The sequence below is a fragment of the Acinonyx jubatus genome, chromosome A3 (genome assembly GCF_027475565.1).
Source record: "Acinonyx jubatus isolate Ajub_Pintada_27869175 chromosome A3, VMU_Ajub_asm_v1.0, whole genome shotgun sequence".
Classification (NCBI taxonomy): Eukaryota; Metazoa; Chordata; class Mammalia; order Carnivora; family Felidae; genus Acinonyx; species Acinonyx jubatus.
Window position 1 is genome coordinate 112214902 of NC_069388.1, and position 24046 is coordinate 112238947.

Here is a 24046-nt window from a genome sequence, read left to right on the forward strand (position 1 = left end):
CTAAGGCATCACTCTTGAAAACATCAAGTATTTTACAACCCTTACACAGTAATATGAAAGGTCTTACAAAGCAGGGAGCCAAAAAGGTGTCTCCCTAGCTCACAATTACTCACTTTAGTTATTAATGCCCATCTACATGGTTACAGAAGAAACTGGTATGTTCTTACTTGACCCTGCTCCCTGGCCACAGCTGACTCAACTACAGGTAGGCACCTCAAGCACCTGGTCTAATGCCTTAGTATTACCTTTTCTGTTCCTCTATAAATGAGATAATTTCTTCCAATATATCTCCTAATTGTTATTGTTTGTATATATATTGTTGAGAATTTTACTTGTTACACACATTGCTTTAAGCAGAGAAAGCTTCATAAATTCAGTGCAAAAATTCCTTATTAGTTTCAAAACACTGAAGAGATCTTCTAAAACTTACCTAAAAAGGTCAAATATGGTCAAGTAAGTATAGGCAGTTAAAGCTGCAAAACAACAACAAAACAAATGATTAAAATGTTGCTGTTAGGAAATATAGCTCATCATCAGGATTGTTCACACCAGAAGTATCCATTACAAAAAAAAAAAATGGAGTCACTAATTAACCTCATATGTTGGCAATTACTTAGACTAATATATATGTAGCTAAAGTTGATAAGTTCAGAGGCGCCTGAATGGCTAGAGGATGTGACTCTTGATCTCAGGGTCATGAGTTCAAGTCTCATGCTGGGCATGGGACTACTTAATTTAAAGAAGAAAAAAAGTTTAAAAAACAAAAAACAAAGAAGGTAAATTTAATAGTTTACTTTCAGAACCTGATTTCTCCATTAGGAAAAATGAAGCAGCATATACCCAAAAGTGCTGTAATCGTTTTTGGTTTTTTGCCATTTTCTGTCATCTGAATACTATTTTAAATATATTCTTTAAATAGCAGGATGAAAATAAGGATACATAAAAATATACGAGGTCAAGGGGCGCCTGGGTGGCTCAGTCGGTTGAGTGTCCGACTTCGGCTCGGGTCATGATCTCGTGGTTCGTGAGTTCGACCCCCGCGTTGGGGTCTGTGCTGATAGCTCAGAGCCTGGAGCCTGCTTCTGATTCTGTGTCTTCCTCTCTCTCTGCCCCTCCCCCACTCATGCTCTGTCCCTCTCTGTCTCAGAAATAAACATTAAAAAAAAAATTTTAAAAAATATACGAGGTCAAGAAACAAAATATTACAGATTTCCCTTTACAAGGAAAGTCCAATAAACATAAATGTCAAAATCTTACGGAGAAACCGTATAAACTGAAGGGATAGTCTATCACGTTAAATAGGAATCTAAGTTTTTCAAATAGAGTTAAAACTTACAGGGGTACCTGGGTGGCTTAGTTAAGCATCTGATTTTGGCTCAAGTCATGATTTCAGGGTTCATTAGTTCGAGCCCCGCTTTGGGCTCTGTGCTGACAGCTCGGAGCCTGGAGCCTGTCTCCCTCTCTCTCTGCCCCTCCCTCACCCATATTCTGTTTCTCTCAAAAATAAATAAACAACAACAAAAAAATTTTTTAAAGGATTTAAAACTTAAAAAAAAAAATAGGTGATTTAAAATGAGAACGCCTAGGGGCACCTGGCTGGTTCACTCACTTAAATGTCCGATTCGACCTAGGTCATCATCTCGCCATTCCCAAGTTTGAGCTGTGTTGAGCTCTGTGCTGATAGCTCAGAGACTGGAGTCTATTTCAGATTCTGTGTCTCCCTCTCTCTCTCTGCCCTTCCCCACTCACGCTCTGTCTCTCTCAAAAATAAACAAACATTAAAAAAAATGATAATACCTAATAATTAAACCATACTGTACCGTTTACAAGATACTTTTCAAATAGATTCTCACAATTAAATCTTTTGAGTTATATTTCAGAATAATATACCCCATGTAAAGAAAGACATACCTTTTTTTAAGATCAGAACAATAAATGTGAAACTAATAATTAATTGCACAAAAATAAGAATGGTGACATACCTATACTGTTCGTAGAACTGCACCACATAAGCAGGAAGCCAGTACATGTTAAATTTATTACACCAAAGAGCAGTATCTTCCAGGACTGTGAAAAAGAAAATCACTCTTATTTGCATAGTGCTAATAAACTTCACTGGGTTTATTCAAGTTGCTGCAATTCATACTCCACAAAGGAATAAACCCAACTTCCTTCAAAAAGTCAGTGTCCCATTTTCTATATCTACCAAAATTATCATCAACCAATTTATTATTATAATATATGTAAATCTAAAACAATAGAAGGGGAATTCTTCAAGAGAAAAAAAATCCTTCCATAAAAACTCTCAAACAGTTGAGAAAAATAGGCATTTACTTTAACACCATTTTGTCTCTATAAATATGTACATAGAGACAATGATAACAAATGGGGCAAAATATAAAGCAAATGGTGAATCTGAGTAAAGGGCTTAAGGGAGTTCCTCACACTAATCTTGTGACTTTTCTGTAAACTTGAAATTATATCAAAATAAAGTTATTCCTTCCCTCCCCTGAAAAAGGGCAGCACTTACTTATTCACCAAATAAGTCATATGAAATAGGACTACAAAAGAGGGAAAGACTACCATGGTTTAGAAGTTCACAGACCTGAGATACACCCTGAGAGTAGCTAGGATTTCATCAGAAGATTTCATCAGAAGGAGAAAGGGAATTCTAAAAACAAGAGATCAAGCGTTTTTTTTTTTTTTAATTCTTGTTCCACTCTACTCCGTACAAAGAAGGGAGATCTATAATTGTGTGAATGTAGAAGTGAAAGAAATTAGCGAAAAGGGAATTATATGTAGGCATTAAGATTAAACAGATATAATTGCAAAAGTCAAGTGTGGGATAGGATGGCTTTAGAACACAGATGGAAAATGCAGGTTTAGAATGAAGAACAACTCTTTTCAGAAAGGTGAGAAGGATAAGAAGGTGACTGAAGGGACAGAAACTGTGAGGCAGAAAGAAGTGACAGCGAAATCGCACAGAGCTAATACCTTATAAATCTCCAGAAAAGAACAACGTGTTTTTCGAAAATTAAGGGATATGGTAAAGTAGGACTTAAATCAAGAGGAGAGTTTGCAGAATAGCTATTATAGTGAGAATACTACTGAATTGTCAAAAGAGAGAAAAGAATTACCAGCATGAATTTATGGTAGACAGCATACTGCAGGTTCCCCTACCCCTAGGAGCAAAACCAGAGAAGCAGGTGAGGTAGGGATGTCAGAGACTGAGAGCTGATAGGATAGGTTAATGGGACAAGGGACTCTAAAAGTGAGGACATTAATGAAATGACTGGACATGAGCTCTAGTCAGGACAGGGATTGAAGAATAGTCAGAAAAAGAGGATAAAAGCATGTAATTTGAAAATGACCTTCTCTGAAGCTCTACTGATGAATCAAGCTATTCATCAACAAATATTTGAGTACCTTTTTTGTAACAGACACTTTTCTAGGCACTGGAGATACAGCAATGAACAAAATATGGACCTTATAATCTAGCTGGGATGACAGACAACAAACAAATATATAACATCAGGTGGTGGTAAGCGCTACAAAGGAAAAATAAAGTGTGTAAGAACTCAGTAATGGGTGTCATGGAAAGGTTGCTCTACTAGACAGTAGACAGGGTAGTCAGAAAAGACCCCTTTGGTGAGGTAACATGTGACCTGAGATTTTACAGAGGCAAAGGTGCTAAGCATGCAGATATCTGGGAAAGAAAATGGGTACCACGGTGCAAATGCCCTAAGATAGAAGAGTACCTGGCCTAGGATGGCTAGGCAAGAGAGGTGAGAGGGAATCTGGGGCTCCATCGAGTAGTATCTTGTATGCTAGCAAAAGACCTGGGGTTTATTTCATATGAGATGGAAAGTGACTTAGCTTTCATAAAAGATCATCTAGCTTCTCTATTTTGAATGTACTGCATAAGGGCAAAGAGAGAAGTGGGAAGACCATTTGGAACATGACTGCAATAATCCATGTGAGAAATGGTGGCTTTGAAGTTGGTAAGAAAGTGTTAAAAGAGTCAGATTCTGAGTACTATATTAAAGATGGAGCTAGCAAGATTTACTTATAAAATGGATGAGGAACGAGAGAAAGAGAGGTAAGAACAACTCCAGGGTTTCTGGCCTGTGCACCGCAAGAAAAGAGTGGCCATTTAGTGAGGAAGGGACAGAAAATCAAAGTTCAGGTTTGACCATATTATATTTGAGATGCCTGTTAGATATCCAAGTAGAAATGCTGAAAGGGCCATTATACATAGGAATCTAGAAGTAGGGGAGAAATTAGAGATTGAGATATATATATGGGGTCATCAGCATATGAAGTCAGTGTCACCTAGATGTAACAAACATAAGTAACAGAGGCTAAAGCTCTAAGAGGTGGGATGCTCTAAAACTTAAAGATCAGACAGATGACAGGAAAGTGATGAACAACAGCCAAGTAAGTAGAAGGAAAACCAAGAGTGATGTTTCAGTCCAAATGAAAAAAGTGCTTTAAGGAAGTGACCAATTTTTGTCAAATGCTATTTTGAAGGTTAAGTAACATGGGAAATGAGAATGAACATTGATTTTGGCAACACAGAGGTTATTTGTTAAAGCTGTTACAGTGGATTGATGGGAAGTACAGCCAGGGAGAAGAGAAAGTGAACAGAGTAAAGACAATTCTTTTAAGTAGTTGTTCTATAAAGGGAAGCAGAGAAATGAGGGAGTAGCTGACAGTGGAAGACATGGCATGTAATAATGATGCAAGAAGGAACAATGATGCAAGAGACAGAAGGAACAATCGTAGGAAAGTTGTCTTTGAGTAAGCAACAAGTAGAGGCACTGGCCTTACAAAGAACAGAGTTCGTTTATAGAGACAGGCGCAAAGATAGTGTTGGTGGATGACAGGATGTGGAAGCATTTTCTGATTACTTCTTTTCCTTTAGTGAAACAGGAAGCAAGACCAATAGGTCAGAGTGAGGATGAATAAGGTTTTGGAAGTTTGAGGACAGAAGTGAAAGAAAATGGGTTGAAATAACCATCTAGAAAAATGGAAAAGTGAATGAGCTAAAAAATATAGAATGGGCAGCTCTAATGGCATACTTGACCATGAATTTAAAATCAGACCAGTCACCATGTTTCTCTTAGGCTACATTCAATTGGGTGCAGCCACAGAGTAGGAGGAAAGTAAACTTAATGATGTTAAGGATTTGCAGAAAGTATCAGAGGATGAGAGACAGATGGAAGGAGGGCACAAAGGAGTTTAAGACATATGCATGAAATTGGTAATGATGAACCAAAGAATCTAAACTGGATAAGTAAGCAAATGAGGATAAGAGAAGTAAAAAATAGTGAAAGGATGGCAGTCAATGGATTAGAGATCCTAGTAAGACTGAAGAATTACTGGAATTGGGGTAATACAAGGAGTGAACTGGAAAGACAGATGGTAACTATGAGTGAAATGCTTGAAAATGAGACAACAGGCAGTTTTAGCTATTATAAATAATAATGTCTGTAGTATGATCACAGAAGTGGATAGTTGGAAGGGATGTATGACAAGATTATTTGTGGTAAGGAAGTAAGGAACTGAGAGGTAAGGATCTTCCTTATAAGAAATTACCAAGAACTAAGATAGGAGTAGTAGTAAAAAGAGACGAGCTTGGGTACATCTTGTAAGATTTAAGTTATGATAGAGTTATCTGCACAATGTAGGTGTTCCTAGATCAGTTTTGTTCCTACTACCAATTCTGTGGTGTACTGTATATGGTTCAGGAGTTTCCTGTTTACTTCTGTAATGTGGTTGCTTTCCATAGAACATTATAAAGTTCTACTTATCTGTTTTCAAAAGATCATCCTAAATGGACTAGACACACAAGTAGCAGATGAATTTCCTACCTTTGGTTCTTTAAGTTTAACAACCACAGCAGTATACTATTTGCAAATATTAGAATTATTGAGTTCTGCCTATATTCCAAGGTTTTAGCAAACAGAAGATACAGTGATAACAAACAAAGAACAGAGTCTCTAGTCGAGTATCACAATACATGGCCAATATCACTGGTTTACTTATGTTCCAGTGAAGCTAGGTGTATTTGAAATTTTTCACATATTTATTGCTTATTTTGTACTTTTATTAAAAAGTGGACAAAATAAGATACAGTCACTGTCTTCAGGGAGCTTATAGTATAATTTACACAATAACGAGAACAATGAAAACAAAACTAGGTCTATATTGGTGACCAATATGGGGCTTGAATTCACAACCCTGAGATCAAACCAATTATCTTTTTACTTACAGTATCAAAGCATAAATTATTTTTCTTTCCATACAATAAAAATAAGTAAACATGGCTTCAAACTACACCTATTAGAGTTGTAAAAAAAAAAAAAAAAGGTAAAAAATAAAGTTGAGATGCTGAAAAAAATAAATAAAAGGCAATCACAAAATAATTTATCTTTAACACTCATTAGAATTAGACTAAGAACCTTAACTGAAGCCTAGCTTCCTCCCAAGCAAACAACTGTGTATGAAAATACTATACTTTTACATTAAAAATGTGCTTATTCAGGGGTGCCTGGCTGACTCAGTTGGTAGAGCACGCAACTCTTGATCTTGGGGTTGTGCGTTAGAGCCCCACACTGGGCACAGAGATTACTTTTAAAAAAAATTGCTTATCCAACATAAAAAAATGAAAACAGTGTGGTGGGGCGCCTGGCTGACTCAGTCAGTAGAGCATGTGATTCTTGATCTCAGGGTTGTTGAGTTCAAATCCCACATTGGGTGTAGAGTTTACTTAAAAAACAAAACCAGTGTGGTGGGATCAAGAGTAATTTCTTTGTACCTTAAAAATGATCTTTTTCAATGTCATTATGTTGTCTGTGCAATGATTAAAAATAGAGTTAATAAATAACTTACCCTTCGGTCAGCTGCTACAAGTCTAAATTCCTGTAGTAACTTGCCAAAAAAAGATCTCTGTGGTTTTCTAAAGAGATGAATTGTCCCCTTTAAAATAAACAAAAATAAACAAATCAGCATTTAAGCATGTAATCTTTTTCATATCCTGTGATGCGATAATAGTAACAACATTTACTGAACACTCAGTATGTGGCAATTATTCTAACCACTTTATAAGTATCTATTTAACTCTCACAATAATCTATGAGCTGGAAACAATTTTTAGTAAATTGTCCAAGGGGACATTGCTAACAACTGACTGAGCAGGAATTCAAACCCAGGCATTTTAGTACCAGACTATACTCTTTTATTTTTAAGTGGATTAGGTAATTTTGAACCAGAAAAGCAAACCATTTGCCAAACAGCTCTGCTGGAAATAAAATATTACATTTACCTAATCAAGAGGTTCTGTCTTAGGCAAAGTATCTACCATCCTGGCTAGCCTCTGTAGTCCTTGTTAGTTCACAGTATGGGTCCAGTAGAGAAAAGGCATAATGGTGGGGTTAGCAAGAGAAGAAATGTTAACTGGAGACTAGAATTTGTCACTCAAATATAGGAAACCTTAGCATAAAGGAGAGTTTAAGCACATAAGGGAAATTGTTTTATGATTAAAGCAGTATCCAACATCAGCAGGAGAAAATATAAGCTACTCAATACATGGTTTCTTGGAAAAATTAAGTTGGATCCTTACTATATTTCTTACTTTGATTTTTTATTCTGTTAAAGTTAAAACACAAAACTATCGCGTACTTGAAGAAATTTATGGATGTATAATTTCATCACTATCTTGGGAATATAATACCCTATGAAAAATAAAAACAAAGACAACTTGGGGTGCCTGGGTGGCTCAGTCGGTTAAGCGTCCAACTTCGGCTCAGGTCGTGATCTCACGGTTCGTGAGTTCGAGCCCCACGTCAGGCTCTGGGCTGATGGCTCAGAGCCTGGAGCCTGTTTCCGATTCTGCGTCTCCCTCTCTCTCTGCCCCTCCCCCGTTCATGCTCTGTCTCTCTCTGTCCCAAAAATAAATAAACGTTGAAAAAAAAAATTAATTAAAAAAAAAAAAAACAACAAAGACAACTCTGGGAGGAAAGACAAACTGTGGAAAAATAATTTTTAATTATTATTCCAAAAGCAAAGTATTGTTTCTAGGGATAAAAAAAAAGTCTTTCACAATTTTCAGTGGGTCATGTACAATAATTTGATTGCTAAGTGCCATGTACTTAAATATTTATTTGGATTTTAATTTTAGCAAAATGCTTTCCTAGATGGTAAGGCCATGATCACCATTAACAACCATACTACATTTCTACCTCATTACCACTGGCTGCTTTGACTTAAACACTTAAACTCCACAGAAAGCAGTGGAACTGAATGTTAACAGATTTAAAGTGAGGAAAACTCAGATTCAACTCAAGCACAGGTATGATTTTCCCACAGTTAGCATCTGGGAACATCTCAGTAGTTATATAAAAAAAAGATATATCCCATCCTTCAAAACTCAGACATGTCACTAGTTACATTAGGTTGAGACTCAGAAGAGGCAAAAAATAAGGTTGAGCCACTAGAAATCTGGCATAAAAAAACAGAATGTTGACAATCGTTGAGGCCAAGTGATGGCTACACGGGGGCCCATTATACTCTACTTTCCTATGTTTGACAATTTCCATAATAAAAAAAATTTTAAGTGAAACAGACTTTAAAATATAAAAATAAAGCATTAGAACAAAGTGTTACTGACTTTGCTTTCCGAATAAAGACCAGTGTGTGTGTAACTCTAAGGCTTTGCTAAGCTACTTCAGGTGAAAAGGAACAATATGCTACTTTCATTTGAAATGCTAATGAATGTTAATGTTAATGAATATACCCTATTCTTAATGAATTATATGTCAGTTATTTTGTCCCAAAAATAAATTCTGCTTAATGCTGTTATCTTCTACCTTCATCCCACTTTAAATTATTTAAGTTACTTTAACTTAAGTTTTAGGTTGAGACAATAAGGTTTTTAAAAGGCAGAGGGCTATTTCTGATGCCATTCTGATATTAGCTAAAAGAGGTAAGAACCCACGAAAATCCTAAATTCATGTCACTTTTTCCAAAATTACATTGGCTGTCCACTGCTATCAAGATAAACTCCTAATTTTACAATCTGAAATTCAATGCTTTCAATGACCTACCCTCAGTTTCTTTCCAGCTTTACCTCTTGCTTCAGGTAGGAAATCAACTCAAACTAAACTGGTGTACCCCTGTCTCATAATGGTTAACACTCTAGAATGAAAAGGCCAGACTTGTCTAACCCAAGCTCTAACAGCCCTGTAATACCTGGCAAGTTACTTGACCTCTGTTTCCTCATTCAAAGGAGAGTAATGAAAAGTAGATTCAGAGTGATGGAGTAAGGCACAAAGCACCGTTTCATGGGTGACTTTCTATATGAAGCCTTCCTAGATTATTCCAAACGATACTGTTTTTTATGCCACTTGCTTTGTAATGAACCAGAGGATAGCTTTCATCTTGTCATCTTGCACTGAAGTTAATTTTTTGGTAACTTCACTAATGACAAGGGCTATTATTTCCTTTACATTTTCTAAGCTAGCACTGTGCTTTGCATATAATACGTTAAATGCTACTATTTTCCTGTATTACTAATGTTTCAAGCATAAAAATTTAGTGCCATAGATATTTATTTGGTGTTTTATAAAACAGGTTTATATTGAAAAACCTCTTCTGGGCCAGGCACTGTTACAAGGCTCTGGGAATACCAGAGTGAATACAGCGGTCCTGCTCTCAAAGAGCTTAAAGTCTAGGAAGTGAGAAACACACCTGAATACACAATTTTAACAGTCTGTTAAGGGCCAGATGTTATTGGTAATTAGCACCAAGTTATCATGGGACCATGAAGGAGGTGCCTAACAGAATCTGGAGACAGGGCAGAAAGGCTCATGAGAGACTAAAGGACATGTAAGGATTACACTGATAATAATGAGTAGTGAAAGATCAATGATTTCCGCAGAAGAGCATGCACAAGTTAGGTGCAAAGGCCTAATCCTTAGAGCATGATCTGCAAGCTGTTCACTGTGACCGGAAAATGAATATAAGTATATGCAAAAAGAGGCTATAAAGAAGCTTGACAACAGGTTGGTATGCCGTGGCAAACAGGACTTTATCTTGAGGATTATGCGGCATGGTGAATGGAAGGATTTTAATCAAGTGAGCAAGGGAGTAGCATGGTCAAATTTTATAAACTTAATTCTGGCTACACAGTGGTGAGTATTTTGAAGAAAGGAGCTCGAAGGCTATTTGGTTAGATTCCCAAAAGTAAACTTTTACCCACTTTCTGTGTGTAAAAGAGGGATTACAGAAAATTTGCAGAAAAAAAATAAGTACAAATAAAACATTTTATCGACCATACCCACTCAAGGAAAAAGACTTAGAGTAACAATGGCTTAGGCACACTGAAACGTGGTCCTTTTCTCCTCCGTAGTCTATCAGTAAGAAATCCATGAATTTTTTAGATAAAATGGTGCATACCTCTTTTGACGCTAAAGTTACAATCAATATATCTTTTGATAAAATTCGGAGAGCCATACACTTGATTTCTAAAGGCATAACGAGACTAATTTCTCTTACAAAACCCCTTTAGATTAAACATCACATCCCCCAAACCATAAGGTATACTGGAATCTACAAACGCCGGGGAAAAGTGCACCAAAGACGTTTTACCAACACCTGGACTTTCTCCAGTCACTGGCCTTTTGAAAGCTGCATCAGGCACTCCATAAAGCCAGGTTGCACAGTGGGGCGTCAGTCTCAATACCCTATTCATATTAAGGCCAATAGTGTTGTCACTGATACAAGCCTCACTAAATAGGGTCGCTGTTGCTGGGGACTTGTGTTCACATCTTTTGCTGGGGTAGTCGCTGACGCCAGTGGAGACTTATTTCTATAGCAAGTAAATCTCGGCAGGGGAAAGTCAAACTTGCTAAGAACTGGAAACTCGGCCTCGAGCAGGGCTGGGATCCCGAGCGTCTAAGGAACGGGGTGAGGGAGCGAAGGGGGATCAGAACTCTAGGGGGAATGCTTCGGACGTCAGCTTCTCCCCGGACGCCGGAGGACAACTTCGAGGACCCCCTCCTCTGGGCAGCTGAGGCATGTCAAGGCCGCTTCAGGTTGAGAAAGGATAAGAGGAATCACCTACGACAGAAGCCCTCACACCCCTAGCCAACTCACCATGATAAGGAGCAGCACAGCTCCCGCCGGAAGACGACCTGAGAGCTAGTTTTTCCCCAGAGCGGAAGGGGTGGGGTATCAGAGGCCGATTGGCTGAGAGAGACGCGGGGGCGGAAGTGCGTGCATGGACCTCTTGTTCCCGCCCCCTCCTGGGTTGCCCCTGAGTTCTATAGAGGTGAAGGTAGAGGCTAGAGCGACCCTACCGAGGCTTAGGTGGAGTAGAGAGCTAAAGTCAAGGAGACTGGCATTTATTTCTAATGCTGGCAAACTTTCACTTAGTGCTGAACATTTTTATGTTACGTGATTTAATTTTTTTGCAATACCTTGTGAAATAAATAGTATTCCCATTTGAGGAAGCCGGAAGAGCAAGAAGCTTGCCCAGAGGCGTACATCTGGGTCTCTGTAGTAGTTGAAGTTGAACTCAGACTAATTACAGAATATCGTGTTCTATTTCCTAAAACACTAAATTGACATACAATTAATTTTATTACGGAATTAATATTATAGAATACAGGAAATAAAATAGTTTGATAACGATTGAGTATCCAGCACATAAGTATCAGGAAATAGTCTTATGAAAATTATATACTAGTAAGAAGACACAAAACAAGTAGGGAGAAAACAATGTTTAATATATTGATAGTGTCATGTAAAAATAGAGTTATGAGGTGAGGTGGGGTAGAGCCTGAGTCCTACAATTGCTTGGGTATCTGACTCTTGATCTCATCTCAGGTCTTGATCTCCAGGTCATGGGTTCAGCCCTGGTTGAGCCGGCTTGAAACAAGGAAATTAAGAGTCATGCTACAAAGTGTGATTGAGTAGCTCATTTATAGTAGTCAGAGAAAGGAAATAAAATTTGACTTCTGAAAGACAAAAGTCTTTCTGCGAAGATTATTCAAGGCAGGATAAAGAAGCCGTGTGCCTAAGTCAAAAACAAGCAGGAGTGTTTCAAGAACTGAAAGAAGACAGTATGTCTGGAGCTTTGTGCTTGAGGGGAAGAAATGAAGAGATCTAAATGGTAAATGGGTCAGATGAAGCAGGAATTTCTAATTTAGGGGTAAGGGGATTGTTGTTTTTTGCTTAAACAGGAAGCTGGTGGAGGGTTTTAACAAGGGAGTGACCTTTACACTGTGATATGGAGACTGGACTGGAGGTGGATGATAAGAGCAAACATTTACTAAGCACTTAATGTGGTAGGCACCATTCTAAGCGTTTAACATGTATTAGCTCATTTAATCCTCATAACAGCCATTTGATACAGATACTATTTTAATCCCTGCTTGGAAAATTGTGTGCCAAGGTCACACACTTACTAACAAAGCTGGAATTCTGTAGGATACAACTTAGTTCTAAGCCTTACCTGTTTCTCTGTGCTAACTACTCCTGGACAAGATTAGAAGCAGGAAGACAGGTTAGGACATTATTGCTTCATTTACACAGAGCAAATCATTGATTTTTGAAGTTTCTTTACAGTCTTTTTAAAAACAAAATTGGAATCAAACAGTACATATTGTACTGTTTTGTGTAAGGATGTATTCTGACTTTTCTTTCTCTTGTATCTTAATTTTTCCAGAATTTTGTATTACTGGCCTTAAAAAATTCAATCATACGCATGTGCCTTAACATACATAATTCCTCAGTGATGAGTATAACAGGGTGTAAATGTAGCATAAAGAAATCTCTCAAGCTATTTTAAAAAAGAAGATATACTACAGGGAATTGGGTATAAAATCATAGGAAAGAACTATACAGGAGATCAACAATGAAACAGAAGACTTGAGCAATACTATATACCTATTAGACCTAATATATCTCTAGAATACACCATCCAGTAACAGCAGAATACACATTCTTCTCAGGTGCATCTGAAGCATTTTCCAGGATAGTACATATGTTAGGTCATAAAACATTTTTCAAAAAATTTAAAAGGATTAAAATAGAAAATATGTTCTCCAGACATACTGGAATGAAATTAAAAATCCAAAACTACAGGAAATTTGGGATTTTCACATCTTGTGGAAATTTAAAACACATAGTCTTTAAGTCAGTAGGTCAAAGAAAAAATCTCAAGAGAACTTTGAAAACACACTGACCTGAATGAAAATGAAAATTCAACATACAAAATGTACTGGATATAGCAAAAGCTGTAGGTGGAAATTTATAGCTATAAATGCCTATATTTTAAAAAGAGGTAAGATCTCAAATCAATAAACTAACTTTCCATCATAGTAAGTGCAAACCAAAGCAAACAAAAGGAAGTAACTAATAAAGCTTGGAGAGGAAATACATAAGTAGAGAATAGAAAAATAAAAAACTAAACAAAACCAAAAATTGGTTCTTTGAAAAGATCAATGAAATTGGCATAGCTTTACCTAGACTGACCAAGAAAAGGAGAAGACTCAAATTAATAAAAATCAGGAAAGAAAGAAGACATTTTACTATTGGTTTTGCAGAAATAAAGAGGATAATAAGGGAATATTATAAACAATTGTATGCCAACAAATTAGATAACCTAGATGAAATGGACTAATTTCTATAAAGACACAAATGTATGAAACAGACTCAAGAAAAAATAGAAAATTCAATTAGACATTTAACAAAATATTGAATTTATAATTAAAGAAAAAAAACTTTACACAAAGAAAAGCTCAGGCAAAGATGGTTTTACTGGTGAATTCTACCAAATATTTAAAGAATTAGCACCAACCATTCACAAACTCTTCCCCCAAAATAAGAGGGAACACTCTCCAGTTCCTTCTACAAAGCCAGAGTTACCCTTGATACCAGAACTAGACAAAGACAAGAAAACTACAGACCAACATTCTGTGTGAATATGGATGCAAAAAACCTCAACAAAATAGCAAAATGAATCCACCAACATATAAAATGAATCATATACCAGGAATGAGTGGGAATTATCACAGGAATGAAAAGTTGGTTCAACATATGAAAATCAGTGTGATATGCCATAATAATAAAGGACAGATAATCACATGATCATCTCAATAGATGCAGAAAAAGCATTTGACAAATCCAACACCCCTACTTGGAAAAACACTCAACAAAGTAGGAAACACAGAAACGGGTTATTTGAGTAACTAGTCCTTTTAGTTTGGAGGTATACTATTTTGTAATTAGACCTAGATCTTTGTATAAAATGTCATCAGGCTTTTTATTTTGAAAATATTTTTGCTGTTAACCTTATTCTCCTTCCAGCTCTTTTGCTATTATCTGTATTATAAAGTCTCATTGCATGTGTTTTGTTCACATATTATTTAATGTATAAGGGACTGTTCCAAAGGAAACAGATGTGGAGTATAAACCTGCTAAACCTTCAATTCAATCCTAGCCAGTTCTAAGACCTAACAATTGGAAGTTCCATTAGACTGGCAATCAATTGTTGAAAAAGTGACTTGTCAAATTGTGCCTTGGTTATCCTGGGCCTCCGTGAGGACATTCCCTGTCTTGTCCATGTATCATTTTGGTTAGTCTAGGGGCGCCTGGGTGGCTCCGTCGGTTAAGCATTTTGGTTAGTCTATATTCTGGGGTCAATGATGGTTTGAATGTAATATCATTTCCTCTCCTTGGCTGCTTATAAAATATTTTTGCTTTTTTTATTTTCTGCAATCTGATGTATCCAGATATGATCTTTGTTGTATTTATTCTTCTTGGGGTTCACTGAACTTTTGGTATCTGTAAGTTGATGTCTTTCAACAAATCGAGGGCAACTTTAGGTATGACTGCTTCAAATGTTTCTTTTGCCCCATTCTCTTCCTCTCCTCTACTTTTCGGTCCTCAAACCAGAGGTAAATTAGACTGATATTTTCCCCTACTCCTGAAACCAATATTACACTATATGTTAAATAACTAGAATTTAAATAAAAATATGTAAAACAAAAATGACACATGAATTAAAAATAAAGTAAAACAAAAAGATTGATATTGTCCGACAGGTATCAAACCTTTGCTATTTCTTTTTTTTCTTCCTCTGTGCTTGAATTTGTAATTATATTGGCTTGTCTTCTGGGGGTCTTCCTTCTGCTGTGTCCAGTTTACTCTGAAGCCCATCCAGTGAAATTTATTTCAGATACTATAGATTTCATTTCAGATTTTTACTTTTCATTACCAGACTTTCCTTTTGGTTTTTAACTTCTATTTCTCCACTGAAAATCCTAATCTGTTCATCCATCTCTTTTCCCTATTCTATAAGAAGTATTAAAACTGTTTTAAAATAACTGTGTTAATTCCAACCTGTGGGTCATCTCTGCATTTGCTTCTACATATTTTATATTGATTATGGATTTTTTTCTTTGTATGATTAATTTTTTATTGTGTACTGGACTTTGTGGATATGTTGTGAGGACTCTGGATTTTATTTTCTTCTAAAATGTGTTTTCTTCTGGCTAGCTGTTAAATTACCAATGGATAATCTTGATGCTGTGAAAGCTTTATTTTAAACTTTGTTACAGTGAGTTTATCCTTTTGCCCATAGTCCTAACAAAAGTATGGCCCTTAGGTCTAGGATGCTGTGCTTTCTCCTTATTATGATCCTTTTTGGATTTCAATGGGAAACCCAAAATACTTACTAAACGTCTCTTAGTGGAAATTTCGAACTTTGTATTCCCCTGGCAGCTACTTCTTCTCTACAGTTCGTTAGACTTCAACTATTGCTTTCTGCTAGGTTTGACTATTATACTGCACAGGTACAATTTTGGAGTTCACTAAGGATTTGAAAGAAATTTGTAGGCATATTCTAGGGCTTATAGTTCTGAAATTCTCTTCCAAGATTTCTCTCCTAATTTCCAGCTGTTCTACAAGCCCCAAATGTCCCCTCAGCCCAGAAAGACTATTACATACTACTTGAAGTCTATTTCTAAGCACAGTGCACAAACTGGAAATTGCCCTTGGGGCAAAAGCTAGTTAATGTGGATCTCTTCTAGTACATGATTTTGTGCAATTTCTGCCTATTTCTGCTTGCTCTCTAGAGTCTTCTAATTATTGCTTTTCATATTCAGTTTATAATTATTGGCAAGAGTTAGTCCAATACAAGCTACTGCTAGACTGCAACCTCTGAAACCTCACATTTCAAATAAACAAGTTAAAGGCAAAATAAAATTTATCATTTATTTCCACTCCATTAGGATAAAAACCCACTTTATGCAGCTGAACCTAATTCATTTTTTTTTCTGAAGAAAAATAGAAAAGACCAAATTAAAATTTGAAGCATTTCAAGGAAAATCCTTTGACTTAAGGGTCAAAAACCAACCTGTAAAAGGCTCATTCTACCAAAAGAATTCATTTTTTGGGGCACCTGGGTGGCTCAGTCGGTTAAGCGGCCAACTTCGGCTCAGGTCATGATCTCACGGTCCGTGAGTTCGAGCCCCGCATCAGGCTCTGTGCTGACTGCTCAGAGCCTGGAACCTGCTTCAGATTCTTTGTCTCCCTCTCTCTGACCCTCCCCCGTTCATGCTCTGTCTCTCTCTCAAAAATAAACGTTAAAAAAAAATTTTTTTTAAAGAATTCATTTTTGTACAAAATATAAAGAATTCTAGCCTATAAACAAAGACTGCTGCATATTTACTTACATTGGAATGCTAGTAGCTGCTTTTCCTCCACTTCTTCCCAAGCACAAAGCACAGTCAGAAATCTAATAACCTCAGTGGGTAGACTGACTTAGAATATGCTTTTACCTGGGTTGCCTGGCTGGCTCAGTCAGTTGGGCGTACGACTTTGGCTCAGCTTAGATCATGATCTTGCAGTTTGTGGGTTTGAGCCCTGCATTGGGCTCTGTGCTGACAGCCCAGAGCCTAGAGCCTGTTTCAGATTCTGGGTCTCCCTTGCTCTCTGCCCCTCCCCCACTTGCACTCTGTCTCTCAAAAATAAATAAAAACATTAAAAAAAATAAAAAAGAATAAGCTTTTACCCTTAAGTTATCTGGAAAGACAGTACTGCTTTTTCCCCTAGCTCAAAGTCCTGTACATCAGTAAGTTTTAATGTAGTTTATAAAACTCTGCCATGTTAACCTGAGCACACCAAAGCTAAATGTTTTAAAGCATTACCTTTCATGACGTTAATATGACACACAGCTCAATGCAGAACCTAAAAGGTCACAATCTAATATTAATTCAGAAAGTCTCGACAACTTCTATCTTTATCGAAAATGACCAGACCGATCCCTTACACCTCCTATTAGATCATTATCTTATTTTCATGATCCTTCTATGAAAAAAAAAAAACAAAAACGCTTAAAATAAAACTTGGTCATAGTAAGTCATAGAAAGTAGGTCTCTAGCTCTAAGCTCAACTTCAGACTTTAGTCAGGGAAGTAAAATAATTTCTATACTGTATGGTTATTCATACAATAATATAATTCTTAGTGTTTATGACAATATTAACTTGTCTACCTTTTAATATTTGAAATCTTTGTTACATAAAAATTATTCCAATAAAAATAGTGAGGTACATTAAATTACTAGAGGTAGAATCACGATAATTTTAAAGATTATATTTTAAAAGCTGGGCTTGAAGCACACAGATCTTTAATATGACTGAACAGTTATTCACATATGAATAATGCTAATCCTTTATTTAAATGAAAATACAAAGTGAAATTTTATGAGCTTTATTGAAAATGTCTTAACTTTGGATATTCCCAATTCTTGTCATCAGGTATGTATATTGCATCATCTTTTATTATCAAGATTTTATAATTGATGCTTTAATGTTTGAGACCTTAAAAAGATAGAACATATGACTGAAAACAGGCATGGTTTTGGCTTAAAAAAAATTTTTTTTTCTATTTATCCCAAGCCTCACTTCTGTTACCTAGGGAGTTCTAAGGTCATGATTAGAAGAGACATTTAAATTATAGCTACAAATAGCATATTATCTTAAGAAATGATACATCTTCTATATTTACATAAATCCTTGACAGGAACAAGAGGAAATTTAAGAAGAATGTATGTTTTCATTATAAAATTCTTATCTAGCCAGCGCAAGTTTTTAATGTATTCTTTCAAAACCAAAGGTGTTTCTCCTAAATGAAAAAATCTTTACTACTATAAAATTATTCTTTCCACCCATGACACCTTACATAAAAGCACGAAAAGAAAATTTCTGTAAACAAACTTTTAACCAGTAAACTAAGGGCAAATATCCATTTGCCTTTATTACAGTATTTAAAAAGCCATGATATGAGTCACTACTTCCTACAATGACAGTTTTATAATAAAATCCAGGCATACTTATACAAACAAGAAACGGAATTACTGTACATTTTTAGGGGAACAAAAGGCAGATTAACAGACTAACTTTTTAGTTAACAAAGTGAGCACAAGAAACCTATAAAATGTACGCAATGTATAAAAATTCAGTAATTTTTAAAGTTTCATTGAAGGGATTAATCATTATTAGGAATAAAAGATGGTAGATCCACTGGCTTATAATTATCCTGTAAACAGTAAGAAAGCAATGAGCAATAAATTAGAAACATCTTAGCTCTCAGTACTTCCCTTCTCTCACACAGGAACCACTTTTATGGCAGTTAAAATTGGCCTTCTTAAATATTAGAATAAATCTAGCAGAAAATAAACTTCATTAGGAATAAATTAACAGTCTACAATAGATTTCTGACAAATATATTAGAAAAAAATACTGCAGGTCACACGAGGATTGATCTACACGTTGTATGACAGAGTGACTCAAACCTTCTAACCTTCTCCTTTTCTATTTTACTAGATTTGCTTTGTTGCTATCAACAAATGGCTTTCTAAATTGGCAGCAAGGTAACAGAAAGGTGAAAATGCAATTGTATCCTGACTGTAGATTGATGGAAAAAAAAAAAAAACAAAACCTTCAAAACACTTTTTCCTTTTACTGTTACATAGGAAGAAGTTTCATTTGGCACACTGGATTTGTAAAGAGGGAAGAAAAAAAAAGTAACTTAGAGTGTTTGGTATTCTAATCTGTAGTAAAGACAACAGTAGGAAAGGAAAATAGAAAAATTACTATTTTAAGAAAAGACATCAGAAGACAAACAACCAAAGGCGCTTGTGTCTTCTACCATTCACTGTCTCTGGAATACTTTCATCTGCAACACAATATACAAATTATTATTTACATTATGATTATATTGGTAAAGAAGACCAGAATCAGTTTTTGTTGTGCTCTAACTTACAGTGCCCATTGGGATAACTAGCAACATAGGCAAGAAGGCCTTCAACAAAATACTCCATTTGCATTGAATATTTTATTTAAATTTGTTGTATGGTTCATCTGCTGGGGTGCACAAGTAATTGTAAGACTCTGAAAAGTCCTGTAAACTTAGGCTGAATTTCTGTAGCTGATAACTATTCGACGAAGATGGTGTGTTACTCTCTTCGAAAGCAAAAACGTTCTGCAGGCTTATGAAGGTCTTTCCTTAAACAGTGGTATCACCAAAGTCCTTGTTCCAACGTATGTATGCTTCTAAGGTTTGAGGGCTCACGCTGCGTTTTATCTTTTTCAAGGATTCAGTGAAGTCAGATAATCGAATATTTCTCATCTAGATTTTAAAAAAACACATGACGATACAAATGATGAATACGCACACAGTAGTTAACCCAAAGATGGACTGAAGTAATGATGCTATTGCTTATTAATGTTATAAATCTATATAAATATATTCTTAGAAAATCACGCCAATCATCTTATTTTACCTATTATAGGGTAGGCAAGTTTGCTATGTAAGAAATCTTACAAAAATGCTATACTAACATATGTGTTTAGCTTCTTAGGCATTAACATTTTAAATCATAGTATCTTCCCATTATAAAAAGAGAAAACACTCATTATACAAAATGTGACAAAATATAAACAGGCAGAAAAAAGAATCACAATCCCACCCTTCAGAATTCTCAAGTTTCACTCACTAGCTAAATTCATGCTATGTTTATCGAAAAGGGAAAGAGGGTTTACAAGAAGCACATGAGACTTTAAGGAAATATTGCTTTTTACATTTCTTGTCTCATTTTCTGACCTTTTTAATGGGCTATGAGAATGTAGACCAAAACAATGCTGAGTTAACATGTATCTGTATCTACTGAGAGATTTTTAAAACCCAAAAGGAGCTTGGCACGAAACGACCCATTTTTAAAAATTGTCAGTAGTATATATATGTGTATTTTGCCCAAAAAGAAGTTAAAGGAGAATCTGAGACAAAATGTCAACTGGATATTTTTATATATTCTTTTTATGACTCTTATAAAACCCAACCTAAATACTTCACGCACGCTCTGATATCTTGATGTGCACAGATTGAGAAAATCACCCACATTTGTAACTTGTAGCCTAATCTTAGTCAAAAAGTAAAAGGATATATTGTTACCACATAATCACTATATGAGCCCTACATGTTTTCTTACTTAGCTATAAAACACACACTGGCTCTTCCTAAAGGCCAAAGTGTGGAAGGATGATAAATGTATTACCTATGATATTCCTGAATAAAATTTATTATAGAAATTAAGGTTTTAAAGGTTTTGACAAAATTCTAATTGAACTGTAAAGTATGGTGTACATATACATATGGAATTTATATGTGATATTTTGAAGTTAGTAAGAGACAAATGTATACAACAGGAAAAAGCAAATGGTAGCTAATTTGAGAAAGAGAAAAATAAATAGCAAAGATGTCTTAACAAAACAATGAAATAATAAAGTTAAGCTGGATACAAACTGTGCACTTTAAAAACAAAGTATATTATACCCTGAATTTATAACCCCAAATTTTTAGCATTAACTTTTAAAAACACAGAATTCCAATACAATTATTTGTTTCTATTCTTATAAACTATAAAAGTCAAATGGAGTTCATCTCACCTAAATGTGTGTATACAAACCAGTACCTGACAATACAGTTAGTTATTAAAGTTGTACTAAATAAAATTCTAGTATACTTAGGGCACCTGGGTGGCTCAGTCGGTTAAGTGTCCGACTCTTGATTTTGGCTCAGGTCATGATCTCCCAGTTTGTGAAATCAAGCCCCGTGTGGGGCTCTACACTGACAGTGCAAAGCCTGGCTGGGATTCTCTCTCTCCCCCCCTCTCTCTGACCCTCCCCACTCATGTTCACTCACATGTGTGCCCTCTCTCAAAATAAATGAGTAAACTTTAAAAAAATAAAACTTAAAAAATTACAAAATTCTAGTATACAATTTTAAAAACCAAATTACTTGTTTTCCTCTCATCTCATAAATGTGACTGATAAAATAGATTTCCTTAATTTCTATATCAAAATGCCATTATTAAGTATTTATGTATTTTTAAATCTATGGACACTTACATATGGATACATAGTATCCACACATTACACACAACTAAGTCTCCGTATGGATACTGTGAATACTAGGATACTATGTAAGTGCCAGTCTGCTTTAAGCATGCTATATATATTAACTCATAAGTCTGGAACTAACAGCTAAAAGTCTACCAAATAATTAATACTAAAACCATCAGGTTAAAAATAAACTGGATAAAACATACAGAACCAAAACTTATAACAAGGTCACAAAAGGTACTGTAATGTTATTTCTTGTAATTCATTCAGTAGTTTCATATTTAATTTTAGTGTTCCTAACATTTAGTTTAAAATAAGGTTCATATGGGGCGCCTGGGTGGCTCAGTTGGTTAGGTGTCCAACTTTGGCTCAGGTGTGATCTCACCATTGGTGGGTTCGAGCCCTGCCTTGGATTCTGGGCTGACAGCTCAGAGCCCGGAGCCTGCTTCAGATTCTGCGTCTCCCTCTCTCTCTGACCCTCCCCCACTCGCACTCTGTGTCTCTCTCTCTCTCTCCAAAATGAATAAACATTAAAAAGATTTTTACATAAGGTTCATATATATTTTTAAAATAGTGGATAAAGTTATATTTTTAAGTATGGGATTAAAATTCAAGTAGATATTATGCTGTAATACTGGAATAAATGTACTCCATCAGAACGAATTCATGGTATTTTAAAAATACGTGTATTTTCAGGCTCTTGCCATTGGAATAGTCTAATTCAACACCAGTACTAATAAAAAACAATGTAGTATGGGGGTGCCTGGGTGGGTCAGTTGGTTAAGCGTCAGACTTCGGCTCAGGTGGGTTCGAGCCCCACGATGGGATCTGTGCTGACAGCTCAGAGTCTGGAGCCTGCTTCGGATTCTGTCTCCCTCCCTCTCTGACCCTCCCCCACTAGCACTCTGTGTCTCTCTCTCTCTCTCTCAGAAATAAACATTAAAAAAAAAAAAAAGAAATGCGTTAGCATCTCATAAGAGGGCCTATCACACTAAGAAACTGTAATGAATCACATTACATTGGTATTGTTTTTATAAGGAGGAAAACAAACACTGAAAAACTAATAGAATATGAAGGGATTAACTTGTTACAAAGAGTAAAATCCTCAAGTTTTCTATGATTTTCTTCTGTTTAGTAGTTACATAACATGATTTGATAGAAAATGACTTGACTATGTACAATATTTTTTGTCCATTACCAAAGAACATTGTAAGAGACTGTAATTTGATATGCCTCTAGATTTTGAAATGAAACAAAGAACTTTTTCTAGCTTCTAACCAAATCACAGACAAAAATCCAGACAAAAGAGAAGTCTTACAATATAGAGAACCAGAGCAAAGAAAATTATAGAACAGTATACCTCACTGGCAGACATATTCTTTACTTGTTCTGGTTTCAGTTCTGTAAAATATAAGACAGCCACTTTAAAAAAAAGGTCTGTAAGTTTAAATTGCTGAAAAGCAAAACCAAGTAAAATGATCTAAAAGTACATGTTTGATATAAATTATTTGTATTAAAAGGAAGACACAAAATATTAAGCACAATTTATAAATGCTTAGAATAACATTCCTTCTTAGGAGTAACTGGGAGGCATTCAATTTCTTTGCATATTGCCTAGGAGTCATAAATTTTACCAATTTGAGATTGAACTTAAAAGATTCAACTTGTTGTTTACAAAGGCTTTAGGTTATTTTTTTTTAAAGCCAACAGCTTTTGTCTGCTTCAGAATTAATAGCTAAAACATTCTGGAAAAAATACAAATGGTTTATATATTAGCTACTGTTTTGAGTCCACTATCTGAACAAGATTTTGTACCGCTGGCAGTAAGAGTTTGACTAGAATGCTTTGCCAGAATCTCAAAATATATTCTCAAGGTTATACTTATTTTGCTCCAAAGCAGCAATTCCGAGTCAGTACACTGTCTCACTGCAGGAGATGTGTTCTAGAAGCTGCATGTTCCATGTTCTATTTTATTACCACAGCCAGCAATCTGAGTGCATAGTTAAGAGCATCACCCATCCACTGCCCATGCCGCCTGTGGAAAAGCAGCTGAGAATATCTAGTCTAAAGTGGTATCAGAATGGTATTTCAGAATCAACAAATAGGAATCAACACAAAGCAATTCCTCAAAAGATAACAAATAATAATACAAATAAAAACTTCTCTTACACACTTTAATTTCAAGTGATAATCAGATTACTCAAGTTGAAAAAAGCCCAAAACCAGAAAAGAACATTTTCCCTTTATTTTTTTTTTGCTTGCTTAAAAATGTTTTCTTTTCCTTTGGGTTTTCTGCTGGCTACCTACTATCAAGAAGTGAAACATATGACAGATGGTAATTTATCATGGTGAGCACTCCTTAACGTACAGAGCTGTCTAATCACTATGTTGTACACCTGAAACAAATATAATCTTGTATATTAACTATATTTCAATAAAAAAATTTTTAATTAAAAAAAAAATAACTGAAACCTGTTGTTTATAATAGGGGTCATGGTCTACTGACCCATGGACTGTCTTTGTATGGTCTGTGAGCTGAGAATGGTTTCACATTTTTGTTTTTTTATAAAAACAA

General features: G+C 35.6%; 2 protein-coding genes across 7 annotated transcripts in view; both read right to left on the bottom strand.

Annotated features, from left to right (window-relative positions):
* Positions 1-11255, bottom strand: part of SLC30A6 (solute carrier family 30 member 6) — a 44593-nt gene extending 33338 nt beyond the window's left edge. For all 3 annotated transcript variants that reach the window (XM_015064211.3, XM_015064212.3, XM_053201036.1), the window contains exons 1-4: positions 11158-11255; positions 6895-6981; positions 1983-2067; positions 431-473 (exon numbers count right to left, since the gene is read on the bottom strand). In XM_015064211.3, the coding sequence (XP_014919697.1) occupies positions 431-473; positions 1983-2067; positions 6895-6981; positions 11158-11160 (218 nt within the window). In that variant the 5' untranslated portion in view covers positions 11161-11255. The remainder of the gene's footprint in view (positions 1-430; positions 474-1982; positions 2068-6894; positions 6982-11157) is intronic.
* A 6508-nt stretch (positions 11256-17763) lies between these two features.
* SPAST (spastin) overlaps positions 17764-24046 on the bottom strand; it is a 51316-nt gene continuing 45033 nt past the window's right edge. For all 4 annotated transcript variants that reach the window (XM_027033505.2, XM_027033504.2, XM_027033503.2 and 1 more), the window contains 2 exons: positions 22832-22872; positions 17764-19699 (listed from right to left, as the gene is read on the bottom strand). In XM_027033505.2, coding sequence (XP_026889306.1) covers positions 19577-19699; positions 22832-22872 — 164 coding nt within the window. In that variant the 3' untranslated portion in view covers positions 17764-19576. The remainder of the gene's footprint in view (positions 19700-22831; positions 22873-24046) is intronic.